Source organism: Maylandia zebra, linkage group LG22, assembly GCF_041146795.1.
Source record: "Maylandia zebra isolate NMK-2024a linkage group LG22, Mzebra_GT3a, whole genome shotgun sequence".
NCBI classification, from domain to species: domain Eukaryota; kingdom Metazoa; phylum Chordata; class Actinopteri; order Cichliformes; family Cichlidae; genus Maylandia; species Maylandia zebra.
In genome coordinates, this window is record NC_135187.1 from 5,324,043 (window position 1) to 5,337,118 (window position 13,076).

The 13,076-nt window shown below is 38.3% G+C and overlaps 1 protein-coding gene and 1 pseudogene across 5 annotated transcripts; both read right to left on the bottom strand.

The window, feature by feature from the left end:
- Positions 1-37: 37 nt before the first annotated feature.
- LOC101482986 (formyl peptide receptor 2) lies at positions 38-5,326 on the bottom strand. Of its 4 annotated transcripts, none has more exons than XM_014411033.3 (3): positions 5,192-5,326; positions 2,333-2,519; positions 38-1,665 (listed from the first exon to the last, which is right to left on the bottom strand). In XM_014411033.3, exons 2-3 carry the CDS (start codon positions 2,510-2,512, stop codon positions 847-849), a joined length of 999 nt encoding a protein of 332 aa, XP_014266519.2. In that variant the 5' UTR covers positions 2,513-2,519; positions 5,192-5,326; the 3' UTR covers positions 38-846. The 4 variants fall into 4 exon arrangements, with proteins under 4 accessions (XP_014266519.2, XP_014266520.3, XP_012779736.2 ...); XM_014411034.3 differs by having other exon boundaries at positions 2,333-2,542; positions 5,192-5,320; XM_012924282.4 differs by lacking the exon at positions 5,192-5,326 and adding an exon at positions 4,575-5,112.
- An 840-nt stretch (positions 5,327-6,166) lies between these two features.
- LOC101486953 (major histocompatibility complex class I-related protein 1-like) lies at positions 6,167-10,798 on the bottom strand (annotated as a pseudogene). Its single transcript, XR_013095341.1, has 5 exons — positions 10,537-10,798; positions 9,373-9,642; positions 8,077-8,379; positions 7,385-7,507; positions 6,167-7,172 (listed from the first exon to the last, which is right to left on the bottom strand). The product of XR_013095341.1 is annotated as a major histocompatibility complex class I-related protein 1-like (transcript).
- Between the last annotated feature and the right edge of the window lie 2,278 nt (positions 10,799-13,076).

Genomic DNA, 13,076 nt, shown 5'->3' on the forward strand with positions numbered 1-13,076 from the left:
TAAAGTGTCTTTTTCTCACTGGATCAGAACACACATCCATCGTTGAAACAGTATTATCTTTACTCCAAAAAAAGATTACAAAATATTACACAAAAGTTGTGTTCCGAAAAGCAAGAAGCACTTAGTACCTCAGTGCAAAATCAGAGCACCTGAAGGTGCTTTAGGTAAAAGCTCTACAATAATACAGAGAAAACCAACAGTCAGACACCCCCCTATGACCAAGCACTTGGTGACAGTAGGATAAAATGAAGGAAAACTTGAATTCACTTTACACTTTACAGCAGGAACAGCCATAACAACCGATATGGAAAAAAAAAAAAAAGTCTCAGCGCAATAATAAACAATAATAATAATAACAAAAAACAAATTTCAGTGATTGCTTTCAGACATGCCCACCCAAAGGAGAAAGAGATTATTCACTTGGCATTTGATGTGCATTAAAGTGGACATAAAACACTACCTAGCCTAATTTACACCACGGAGCCTTGTCCCCCCAAAAATGTCACAAATTTAATACTTTCTGTGAGGCTGTGATTTAAAATACAATTTTTAGAGCATGGGCAGTGCCATCTTGTTAGAAAACAGAATATGACATTACTAGGTTGGCTGGTTGCTGATAGTAGTCCTACATTAGTCCAATAACTATGTTGTTGACTGCCCTGTAGACATCATTTGGGTTGAGATCTGGATTTTGAACACTGTAGTACTTTTGTGTTTCAGGTATTCTTTTGTTGATTTGTTGTAGCTCTTCTGAACTTCAGGATCATTGGAAGAAACTTAAATTTTAGTCAGTGCTGTCTGACTCTTTCCTACCACTACAAGACTGCCGTGTTTCAACCCTGAGCTTTAATCCAAAGAGCGATCAGTGGAGTGAGTCATCTGGCCGTCTATGTCATCTGCCAGGCCTCTTTTATAAATTCTTATCAGACTCTGTCTAAATCCCTCACTGACTTTTAGCCCCATGCAGAAGTATAACAGTGGGTTCACACAGCTGTTGAAGTAGGCAATACCCTTTGCTACAGGGAACCAGATTTTGAACAGAGCGTATTTACTGTCCACCATCTTCACCAGTAAGAGGCAGTGGTAAGGCGCCCAGCACAGGAAGAAGGCAATGACCAAACATGCTAGTATACGTAGAGGGCGGGTCTTCCCTGACAGGCGGGTGCGTCGGATTCCCACAGCGGCCAAGATATAACAGACCAGAATCACCATAAAGGGAATTATGAAGCCACACAGGAAGCGGATGGAGTAGAGAGCAACTTTGGTGCTGTTGTACCCTTCTGCGTTCTCTTTTGGATGAAGAGAGCACATACTCAGGTTCTTCTTGCACAGATAGACTTGGCGATGGATGAAGTAAGGAATGCTGAAAAGGATGGCTGCTATCCAGATACAGACTGCCACCACCCTCGCTGCCCACAGGGTGCGACGACGCTTTGTGAAGACGGGCTGCCAGATGCAGAGCACTCGATCCAGACTGATCACAGCCAGCAGGAAGACAGAGCAGAACATGTTGGTGTATTTGAAGAAGGCATCGAACTTGCAGACGAAGAGGCCGAAAGGCCAGTGCTCAAGGAAGAGCTTCTTAGTGAGAGAAAAAACTCGTGTGAAGCAGAAGATCAGGTCTGCTATCGCCAGATTCACCAGCCACACGTTGGTGACCTTTGGCTGTGGATGAAGAAGAAGATAAAACACGATGGAAAAGTGAAGAAAGGAAAAACAAAAATGAAAGGTAATATTTACATGAAACAGTAACCAGAATGGGATTTTATCAGCTATTATGAGGTCCTATTTATATAAATGTTGCTACTAAACATAATCCTCTACCTTATTTCAGGCTCAGTCGTCTTAAACTAGTCCAAACGCTAAACAAGTGCCTTTTGTACATAAACTTAACTTAACTTGATAAACTTAATCACATCGCTCTTGAAATAGAAACAGAAATTAAGTTCAAAACAGTCTTCTAATTTATGTGTCACACTTCAGAGTGTGGGGAGTTTTGTTGGTATTTCACCTTGGAAACACCATCCATTACTAATTCTGTTCATCTGTGTGAAATGAATGTGGTGATAACCACATCCCAGTAGGTGAAAGAGGTTTATATTTATATGCATTGCTCACTCAACACACACACACCATAGCTATCACATCCCAGGCATATGTTGTGAAACCACCTACACCTATCTCCTACACCAGTAAAGGTCACAGTTTCTTAACCCCAAGTTTATTTACTGTCTTTACAGTAGAAAATAAATATGACCCCACAGACTTCACTAAACAGATTACTAACAAGCTCAGAAGGTATTTGAAAGGTATTATCCACTGAAGTATTCACCTTAAATTTGAATCCAGCCACCCAGATGACCATAGAGTTTCCTGTGATGCCAAGTACAACAGTCAGTGCATAGAGAATGATACTGACATTGTCCATAATGGCACTGATGCCCACCATAGTTTCCTGGCCATCTTTAGAAGGCTTGACTGTGTTGGTGGGCAGAGAGTCATTGGGAAACATGGCGGGGCTGAGAAAGAGAGAACAGGAAAACTGACAAAATGTTACTCATCCATGTATTTCCTCAACTAACTGACAGAGAGGAAAAAAAGATAATATTACTTTACTTGACTTAATTCTTGGACTCTGCTAGAGTAGCTGTGCATGATTCACAGTTTTTAAAAAGTCCCTGTTCATGATGATAGTTGCCCACTTCCTTGGGTTCATCCTCAGTGTGGAATAAGTACATTTACCTTTTAGCTACCTTTCCTCTGATTGGCTGGTCCACACAAAAAGGTTTGGACAAGTGGGTGGGACTAAAGTACTTATATTCAGAGCTGCATGCATGAGGTGAACACATTTACATCCGGTCTCACTGATATCATACAAATACAAGAATGGAGAAGCTGTCTGAAATAGAGTCAGACAGCTTATCCTATTCTTACAACTTGATCTCTATTGTCAACATACAGAAAGTACTGTTTAACAATTTAAACAGTCGGAAGCTTGTTAAAACAATTTCATATTGTGTTTGACATTTGTCAGTTTTTAGTGTCTTCCTTTTTTAGAGTAAGCTGTTTGTTCACTTCCTGTAATTTTCTTATGCATCGTTTTCTTTGTGACTTTCTTGCCGCAGATAATTTATCCAATTCACAAGGTTTAAAAGAAAGGTACAATTGGATATCATCTGCATACAGATGATAGGAAATGATAATAAGGCCTAATGGAAGGACATATAATGAGACAGACCAGAATGACTGCAGATTTACATTTTTTATTTAAAAAAAAGGATATATGTGGACTCCTGTTGACTTTGGTATATATTCAACATTCAATAGAAATGGTTGAATAGCTTAGTTAACTTTAAATATGTATTAGCTAACTTCCATTATATGGAAAAAGGGGATTCAAAGAAAGCTTGTAGAATTTCCATCTTCACTTTTTTAGCACAGACAACTAAAAATGGCCTGTCTATTTCAGAAGCTTTTCATATCTGCAGTAATGCAGTGGGTTTACATCACTGCATCTGATGCTTTGCATTGCACGTGGTGATGTAGAATTTGGATGGCGCAGTTCGACCTTGGAAACACTTTCCACACTATCACAGTAGCAGGCAGGAATTCACTCCTTAGAGTGACACATTCTCTAACAATTGTTTGTAGATGCAGTCTGGAAGCCTTGGTGCTTGATTATATACACCTGTGGCCCTGAATGTCATTGGCACACCTTAATTCAACGATTTAGATGGTTGAGTGAATACTTTTTGCAATATAGTGTATATAAGATCCTGCATATCATCCTACTTTGGACTTCTGGCCTCTTCTTTAAGGTTAAATAAATCAATTTTACAGAAATTGCCTTACCAACTTGGTAACATTATTCCTAAGACTCTACTCAAGAATCACCAGATGTGGGGTCCTTAATATGACCATGAAATGCTTTCAGGAGAAAGGTTTTACACTCTGAGGAAACAAAGGTTGAGCTATATAAAAGGAAAAAAGAAGAAAAGGAAAAAAAAAAAAAAGGTTAAATAAAGTCCAACTTTATTAACTATGTTTAAGAAATAAAACTGTTATATGGGGATTTTAAATATCACATCATAGGTTCCTTTAGAATATTTTGTTACTTTTGACCTCTGATTTCAATTTTACATTTCACATCTGCTTTTCATTCAAGCTAATCCCAAAATTCATCGTTTTTACTGCACTGCAAACTCCTTGATGTGCGTTTAAAAAGAAGAAAACGAAACACAGTATAATACTATTCCCCTCAAAGTACACACTGCCTTTGAGCTTGCTTCAGGAAAGGTATCTGAGTCAAAACTCAAAACATTGGATAAACTAACCCATGACCATGAAACCTTAATTCTATCATTAATGATGAAGAGTATATAAAGATAAAAGATCATAACTTCATGAGATTAGATAAAGATATATATTCATTATACATGGATTTATGATTTTGAGCACATTAAACCATCAAACAAAGCTACAGGAAACTGTCTCAAGATGTTAACAAAACGTGATATAAAACAAGGTATGTTCAGGAAAGTGTTATGCCAAGAACTGAAAATTATTAGTCTTACCAGTGGAAACAAAAACAGCAGCTCTTCAAAAGAAAAGATCCGAGATAATGAGCACAAAGGCGGTTTCTGCTGTTTAGAGATGTAAAGCTGCAGCAGTCAAAGGAGAAATAAATATGGCACTGCAGGGACTGCACAGTTTTCTTCAACCACACACAGGAAAGGGAAGAAGAAAACCACCACTGTATTGTGGTTCTATGTTCAGCCACTCAAATTAAAGCTTACATTCACATCTGTCCACCAAACATGACTCTGCAGATTACGTCTTTGACCCTTAGAAGAAAAAAGACATATGGCCTTGTGTTGTTTTTGGTATGTATTCAACATTCATTAGAATTTGTTGCATAGATTAGCTAAATTTAGATAACCAGTTACTCTTTTCCATTATATGGAGGAAAAGGGTTTCAAAGAAAGCTTGTGGAATTCCCCTCTTCTCTTTTCTAACACAGAAAGGTGCAACTAAAAATGGTCTGTCTATTTCAGAGGTTTGGTTATACTTGCACTAATGCAGTGCACGTTTGGGGAACTACTCTTTTGTTGCTAGAAATATTCCTCTGTGTGTGTTTGGTTGATGATTAATGGTTGATCAGCAGCTAAAGAAAGCAAATGACACCACTTACCCAATTCAGAGTTGTGGGAAGCTGCAGCCTGTCCCCACTGCGATAGGACGAGAGGCAGGGTACACCCTGGACAGGTGGCTGGTCTGTTGTGGAGCTAATTACAATCATTTGCACCAGTATTCATTGCTATAGGCAATTTAGAATCACCATGAGCTTTGGGAGAAAGACAGAATATACAGTCACAGGGACAATGTGGAAACTCCACACAGGAAAAACCTGAATTTGAACCTTGGACCTTCTTGCTGTGATTTAAGAATGACCAACAACCACACCGCTCTAGTGCAACTTAATGATTTGCTGTTTGAAAATTAACAAAAAGAAACTCTAATTCTTACAACTTGATCTATATTGTCAACATACAGAAAGTACTGTTTAACAATTTAAAATATCATATGATATTTGACCTCTGACCTCTCCTTTAAGGTCAGTAGAATGATTTGATGGCTAAAGTGATAATGATCCTATACGAAGCTATTTAAATCAGTTTCTTACTGCCATTGTTATATTAAACAAATGTGCATATAGGGAAAGATACACTATATCATTCATCTGCCTTCAAACAAATAAAATATTTTGACCAGAAGCATATTTTGTGAGGTCAGAACAGTGAGGTCAGGTCAGTGATCTGTTGGGTTGAGTCTGGACTCAGTTATGTCTTCCACACCAGACCTTGCTTAGTGCACAGTTGGAACAGGAAAAAGTCATCCCCAAACACTTCCCAGAAGTAGAATTATTTTTTCTAAGTGTGGTAGGACTTGACTTAAGCGGTCAAAGAAGTGCAGGAGACTGATGCTGTCCAGTGTAGCAAGTGATTTATTCACCATTTTGTGACCCAAACAATATTTACAAAGAAACAAATAAGAAACTCAACTCTATAATAACCTCAGTTCAAATAAACATAACTGAACTTAAATCAACGGAAATTAAGGTCAAACTGCACACAGCTACACTGACCTGAACCTTTTTTTTTTTTTTTTTTTTTTGTCCTTGAAACACCTGAGTTCTTCTGCTTAAATAGTCCACTTAACCAAACAATTTCTCCTGTGGACTATTCCATTCAGTAGGTAGGTAAGATGAACATGATTATATTCAAACCTCTACTACTCCTCTTTACTGGCAACATAAACTCTGTGGTGTAATCAATACATATTACAACAATGAATCTATTTCTTCATAAACCCTCTAAAATCAACTTTATTAAATTATAAGAGTTCTTCCCCTTCTGCACTTGGTCTCTTCCTGTGACCTCAGATGAACCCAGAAGCTATAAAGCAGGAAGTAAAACTAAATTTTCTCCTTTTGTTTCTGGAAGACAGGTAGGTAAGGTAAGTTCTAAACAATACAAATTAACAGTTGAAATAAATAACATGTTAACTTAACAAACTTGTAGGGATTGATTTAAACCAAGATGTTATATCATATAATCTGTAAAAGTGCAAAACATAAACAAACCCGGGATAGTAGATGTTTGCCTATTGCAGATTACATGTGAAATATGGTTAAATCAAAACAAGAATGTTAACTAAGAATATAGACAAATGGTCTTCTCACCCACTTTGTCACACTAAGCAATTAATTGATTACGGAGAGAAGAAATGAATTTACTGGTTAACCGCTCACTGACAAGTGCAGTTCATTAGGTTTTCTAGGTTTACAGTGTTTTAGGAGGGTTTGTGGTTACAGTGTTATGTTTAACTTATGTGGTTAGCACATCTCAGATCAGTTTCACTTGAATATCTTCTGATCTGCCTGCACTTCTCTGCCTGTGGGGGCATGTCAGTAATAAATAACAGAATAAAAGAATGTTAACAATTTGGGGCATTTCAGAAAATCTAAATACCTGAAATACAATGAAGTGGAAACACTGCTTTGAAACTTTTTCCTGTGATTTTTACTGTTTAAAAGTGAAGAAATCTCTGTGTGCAGGCTTATGTGGTCTCTGGATTCAGTCTCTCAGACAGTTCAGAGAGGTTGTTAGGAGCTGTAAAATGCAAAACACACTGTTAGTCCTCTGATCCTGGACTGGATTTTATGTACAAAATAACCGAAAACAGTTGGTACTGTATGAATATAGTTTTTCTTCACAGACACCTCAGAGCAAAGAAAAGAACTGAGTCTTGTATTATCACTTCCTTCCTGTTTTAGTGAACTGCTAGCTTCAGTTTTCCAGTCTTTTTAAAAACATCAGCTCACCTCCTTTAGTGCTCTCACATTTCTTCTTTTTGTAAACAACAAATCCAACTGCAGCAACGAGCATGAGAGGAACAAGAACAACCACAACAGCAGTGATGGGGATCTTCGTGTCAGCACGCCTTTCTGCTCAGTAAAACATAATTAGATCATAATTTATATACAGTACATCCTTCCTCCTATGACACAGAGTATTTATGCAATACTGTAATCTCTATGGTGCTACATATATGTGAGTATGTGTGTCTGTAAAAGTATATGTATATAATATATATGTGCAAGTATATAGTATTTACTGCATACTTCAAAGCAGGTCTGAAAAATGCTAATAATAGTTGTATAATTATAATATATAACAGTAATGTGAAATTGGAAAAAGAGTTAAATTCTCCCATCATCTGCCCAGGGATTTGTAAAAGGCACTTTTTGCTAAATAAATGTAAATTTCAGGTTCGTTATCCACATATTTGGTGCTGCCTCTTTTGATCTATGAAGCCAGTGAAATGGCATAAATCTGAGTGTATAATAGCTAAGGGAGGGTGGCAGTTTTTTTTTTTCTTTGTATCTTATTAGGCTATCCCTGACTAACTTTTCCTCCAGTCAATAAACGGTAATAATATTTTTTACTATTCTGAGAGCACAAAAACATCAGAGCACTGTGTTTCTCACTTTCATCATTGCTAATTTTATTTTACCCCAATTGGTCCTGATCGTTGATTTATTCAACTTGGTGATGATGTTGTCCTCCACACCAGAGAACTGGAACACACAGCTGTAGCTCGTCCAGTCTTCAGATGGCACTGATGAAGCGTTCATGTTAACACTTAACTGGAAGGTCCCGTCATGGTTGTGGAGAATCTCTCCTTTCTCCACATGGTCTTGGATCTCCACTCCATCCTTCCTCCAGAACATCATGGCTGTATTAGGATAGAAACCTGTAGCGTGGCAGGTGACTAGAGCGAAGGGAGTCTTCTGGAGGAGAGACACTGTGGGAACCACTGCAGAGAAAGATGTGTTTAAAAAAGACTTAATACATCTTTGTAAATGGATAATGCTCCACAATTTGATTTGAAGTTTGTGAATCTTATAACTCAAGGAGGAAGCCACTAAGGATTTTGAAATTCATACCATAGTTGCACTTCCTAAAAATAATTTTTTGAAGGAAAAAAGAGAAATCATGTTAAATCCTGAATTACCTATGTGATATCTATCAGTTTGGAAAGCTTTAAAAAGCCTCTTTTGTCCCTTGCTCCCTGGGTCCTAGACATGTCTTTGTGTTTTGCCTCCCGTTTCTGTTTCCATGTTCCCATGTCTGTTCCTCCCCCCCGGGTCCCAGTGTTAATCCGTGCATCTAGTCTGCATCTTAGTTTGTTTCCCATTTTATTTTGACAGTCTCGTGTCCCATATTCATTTTGTTCAGTTTTGCTTCCTCCTGTGTCATGTCTATTCATCCCGGTGTGTTTCCACTTCCCTCGTCACCCTCTTCATCTATGTGTATAGATTGTGTGAGTTTCCCTGTGTTCATCGTCAGATCATCTGCAATCCTTCCCTGTGTCTCCATGCTCCCTTGTACTCCAGGTTTCTGATTGTTTAACTTTCCCAGTTTACGTTTTCATGTTTTTTAGCACCCAAAATAAAGGGTGAACATTTTGTTAAAAGGTCTAGTTACTCTTTTAGTGTCTGCATTTGGGTCCTTATAAGCCACACGGTCTGCAGCCTCAGACCGTGACAGGTGGTTATGAAAGAAAAGAACCCAGAACAACATCTAAAGAACTGCAGGCCTCTCTTGCTTCAGTTAATGTCAGTTTTCATGATTTAACAATAACAAACAAAAAATGGCATCCACTCAAAAGTCCCAAGGCAAAAGCCACTCGTTAAAATCAGCCTAAATGTTTTGCCATTTTCTCTTTAAAAAACAACTGTATTGTAATGAAGATAATCCAACATAAAATGAACATTACTACATCCATTTGAAGATGATGTGATTCTACCTGTTCTCTGCAGGGAGAAGTCCCCACTGTCCACATACATCTTCAGCTACGTTGGACACATCTGAGTGAGGAAGTTTTCATTGTGTTTGAGTACAGACCTGTCAGCGTCCCAGGTCTGTTTGGTAATGAGAGCTTCTGGGTTCAATGCAATCCATGTCAGTGTCTTCACATCAAAATCCTCTCCATTCCATCCATACTTTATCACACCTGTCACCTCACCAGTGTTTTCATCCCATCCACAGCCACTTATTATCTGTAAAATCTGGACACCTGAAGAAAGACAGAGAAACAAAAATTGCACTGAACTATCTGAATATTCTACATTATGTGGCACATGAAAAAGGAAACTGGGTCAACCCAGGACTGATCTGACAGACATCCTGCATATAAACTCTAAGACGAAGAATGTAAAGTTAATAGTATTCAAGACATTCTTTTAATACACATATAAATTCAGCAAATCTATTATTTTGTCATGTTTTTAAATCATATTGACGTTGTAAGGTTTGATGACTTAAGACTTTAAATATTTAACAATTTAATGATTAACAAAATAATTTTACATACATCAACTTTATTGAGGTACATTTATAATGATTTATAATGATGCAATATAATATAATGCAATATAATGATGCAATACCAAATTCTATGTGCAATAACCCAACTGTATATACATAACACTATTTATTACATATTACTTTTTTTTTTAAAACCAGCTTGTATATTTGTACATTTTATATATATATTTTTTCCCTCTGTTAATACTGTCCATGTGTATATAGTGCTGCAGAACTGTGCCCCCACCCCCAAAGGGCGACCGTGGCTCAGGGGGTTGGGAAGCGTATCTGTAACCGGAAGGTCGCCGGTTCGATCCCCGGGCTCTCTGTCCTGGTCGTTGTGTCCTTGGGCAAGATACTTTACCCTACCGCCTACTGGTGTTGGCCAGAGGGGCCGATGGCGCGATATGGCAGCCTCGCTTCTGTCAGTCTGCCCCAGGGCAGCTGTGGCTACAACTGTAGCTGCCTCCACCAGTGTGTGAATGCGAGAGTGAATGAATAGTGGCATTGTAAAGCGCTTTGGGTATCTTGAAAAGCGCTATATAAATCCAATCCATTATTATTCTATTCTATTTAATCTAAAGAATAACATTTAATACTGCACCTCCACTTTGGTTGAACTGCTGCTTCAAACTAGAAATCTGGGTTCTGAAGAAGCTTGGCAGACTCAGAAAACACTGCTGAGTGAACATCTCCAACATCTGAGCCTTTTTATCAAATATTTTCTTCATCCTGTCTTGGTTCCAGTGTCTTGCTGTTTCTGTCACAGTATACTGTCTGAATGCCATCGATCACTATAACACCCATAAACTCTGAGATATTTGAGTCTTCATAGGATCCAGTGAAGAAACTATTTAGTGAGTGTTTTGCTGTGGAAAGAATATATCTCATATTAGTAAATATTTGAATAAAACATAATATTATCAGAAATGTTTCCTTTAGTATAATTCAGCAGATTCTTACAAAACCTTTATTACAAGAGATCCAACTCTGTGAGTGTGATCAATTAAAAATAGCCTTATAAGAGAGAATCTTAATCTTATTTATATTTTGACAAATACATGGTGAAAAAAACTGGGTCCGACTAAAATGTGGAGTAACAGCTCTACTCTGAGCCCCTCCCAAACTCCCAAGCTCTATTTCTAAGGCTGAGCACAACCAATCTTTCAAGAGATGTCATTTCCACTGCTTGTATTGGTGATCTCATTCTTTTGGTCACTATACCTAGAACTGTCCATGGGTGAAGGTAGTAACATAGATCGACCAGTTAATTAATAGCTTCACTTTCATGCTCAGGTCTCTCTTCTCCACAATAAATCTTCGTGTCTGTTGCCGTTTGACAGTGTCTCTTCATTCTTGAAAAAGACAGTGAGGCACTTGAATTCCTTCACTTTGAGCAGTAACTAGTTCTAGTTGAGTGGACATCTTTTTGCAAATTTAGACCATGGTCTGAGACTTTGAGGTACCACTTCTTATCGCAGCTATACTTCACATTTGACTGCAAGCCATGCCAGTGTGAGTTGCAGGTCATCGCTCGATGAAACCAACTAAACCACATCGTCTCCAAAAAGCAAAGACAAGATTCTGAGGCCAATCATCCAGACACGCTCTGTTCCTTTGGTTATACCTATAATTTTTTTTTGCCCAGATTCCAGATTCTTTCTCCAGGTATCAGACTCATCAATCAGTTTTGGACAGGTGGTAATGCTTTTCTTCTTGTGCCAACAATAACAACATATTCATTTTACAAAAAACTTGTATGTTTTCTTCACATAAGTGTTGTGAAATTTCTCATACATATGTTATAGAAGCTTGTTTGATTTAAGATGGACTAACACATACTTCTTCTTTTTACAGCCATTTTTTTTCCAATAAAAAGATTGCAAAAGAAGATGAACTATTTGGACTTGTGAATATGTAAACTGGAAATAATACAGAGATTAAATATGTGTCAGCAACTGAAAAACAAATTTAGAAAAATAATTTAAAAACATATTCAGTTGTTAGAAAACTTTGTCAGTGTGCATCTGATATAAAACCTAGAACATTTATAACTTTGCAGATTTTTTGATGTAAATATGTCAAAATATTGTCTGGTGCTAAAGTCCAGAGCACATCATATTACACCAAATTTGACACACCTCACATGATGCAATACCTCATCTCTGTAAATCAGTAATCGATAAAGATATATTGATAATGGAACTGTAACTGCTAAATTCATATCAATTGCCATCCCAAATCCTTATACAACCTCTCCAAGAGCTTGGTCCGCATAGCTGGCAATAAGTCAGACTTGTAAACTTGGTGTGTATTGTATTGTATTGTACCCTGCCAGGGCTTCCCTTTGTCACTGATTCTGTTCATAATTTTTATGCATAGAATTTCTAGGCTTAGCCAAGAAGATTAAGGCTCTTGGACAGTCTCAGAATCTTATCTCTGCCTCAGATGATTTGGTTGTTTTGGCTTCATCAGGCAGTGGCCTCGAGCTGGCACTGGAGAAGTTTGCAGCTGAGTGTGAAACGACAAGAATGAGAACTGGCACCTCCTAGTCTGAGGCTAAGGTCCTCAGCTGTCCTCACCCTTAGAGATAGGGTGAGGTGTTCGGCCATCGGGAAGGGGCTCAGAGTACAGCTGCAGCTCATCCACATCGAAAGGAACCAGACTATTGTGTTATACTGTTGCTTCAGATTTTCGGTGTCTGTGTTACGCCCCTAGTCTAGGCGTGTAGGGACGCACATAAGGTTGGAGGAGAGAGACAAATCCCCGCCCTGGTTCCCAAGCCAAACATCCAAACCAGTTGTGAGTAAAAAAAAGGTGATTTTATTTAAGGACAAGAAGCATAGCTCCAGGGTGAGCCCAGGCCAAAATAATAAACAAAACCAACTAAGTCCCACCAGAAAAGACTAACTAAACCCTAGGAAATAAATAGAACAAACAAATGACAGGGCTATCCCTCGCTCCCTGACCCAGAAAACAGGAGAAAACGATTCCAAAAGAAAAGGCAGCTCACCCCTTCCGCTTCAGCCCACGAGTGCCTAAGCTCTCAGCTAATGCACTTTTACAATTCACCCTCACACAAATACACAAGATAAGCACAGGCTGGGAAAACCAGGGTCAGGACCGCGACGGCTGTCAGGCTAC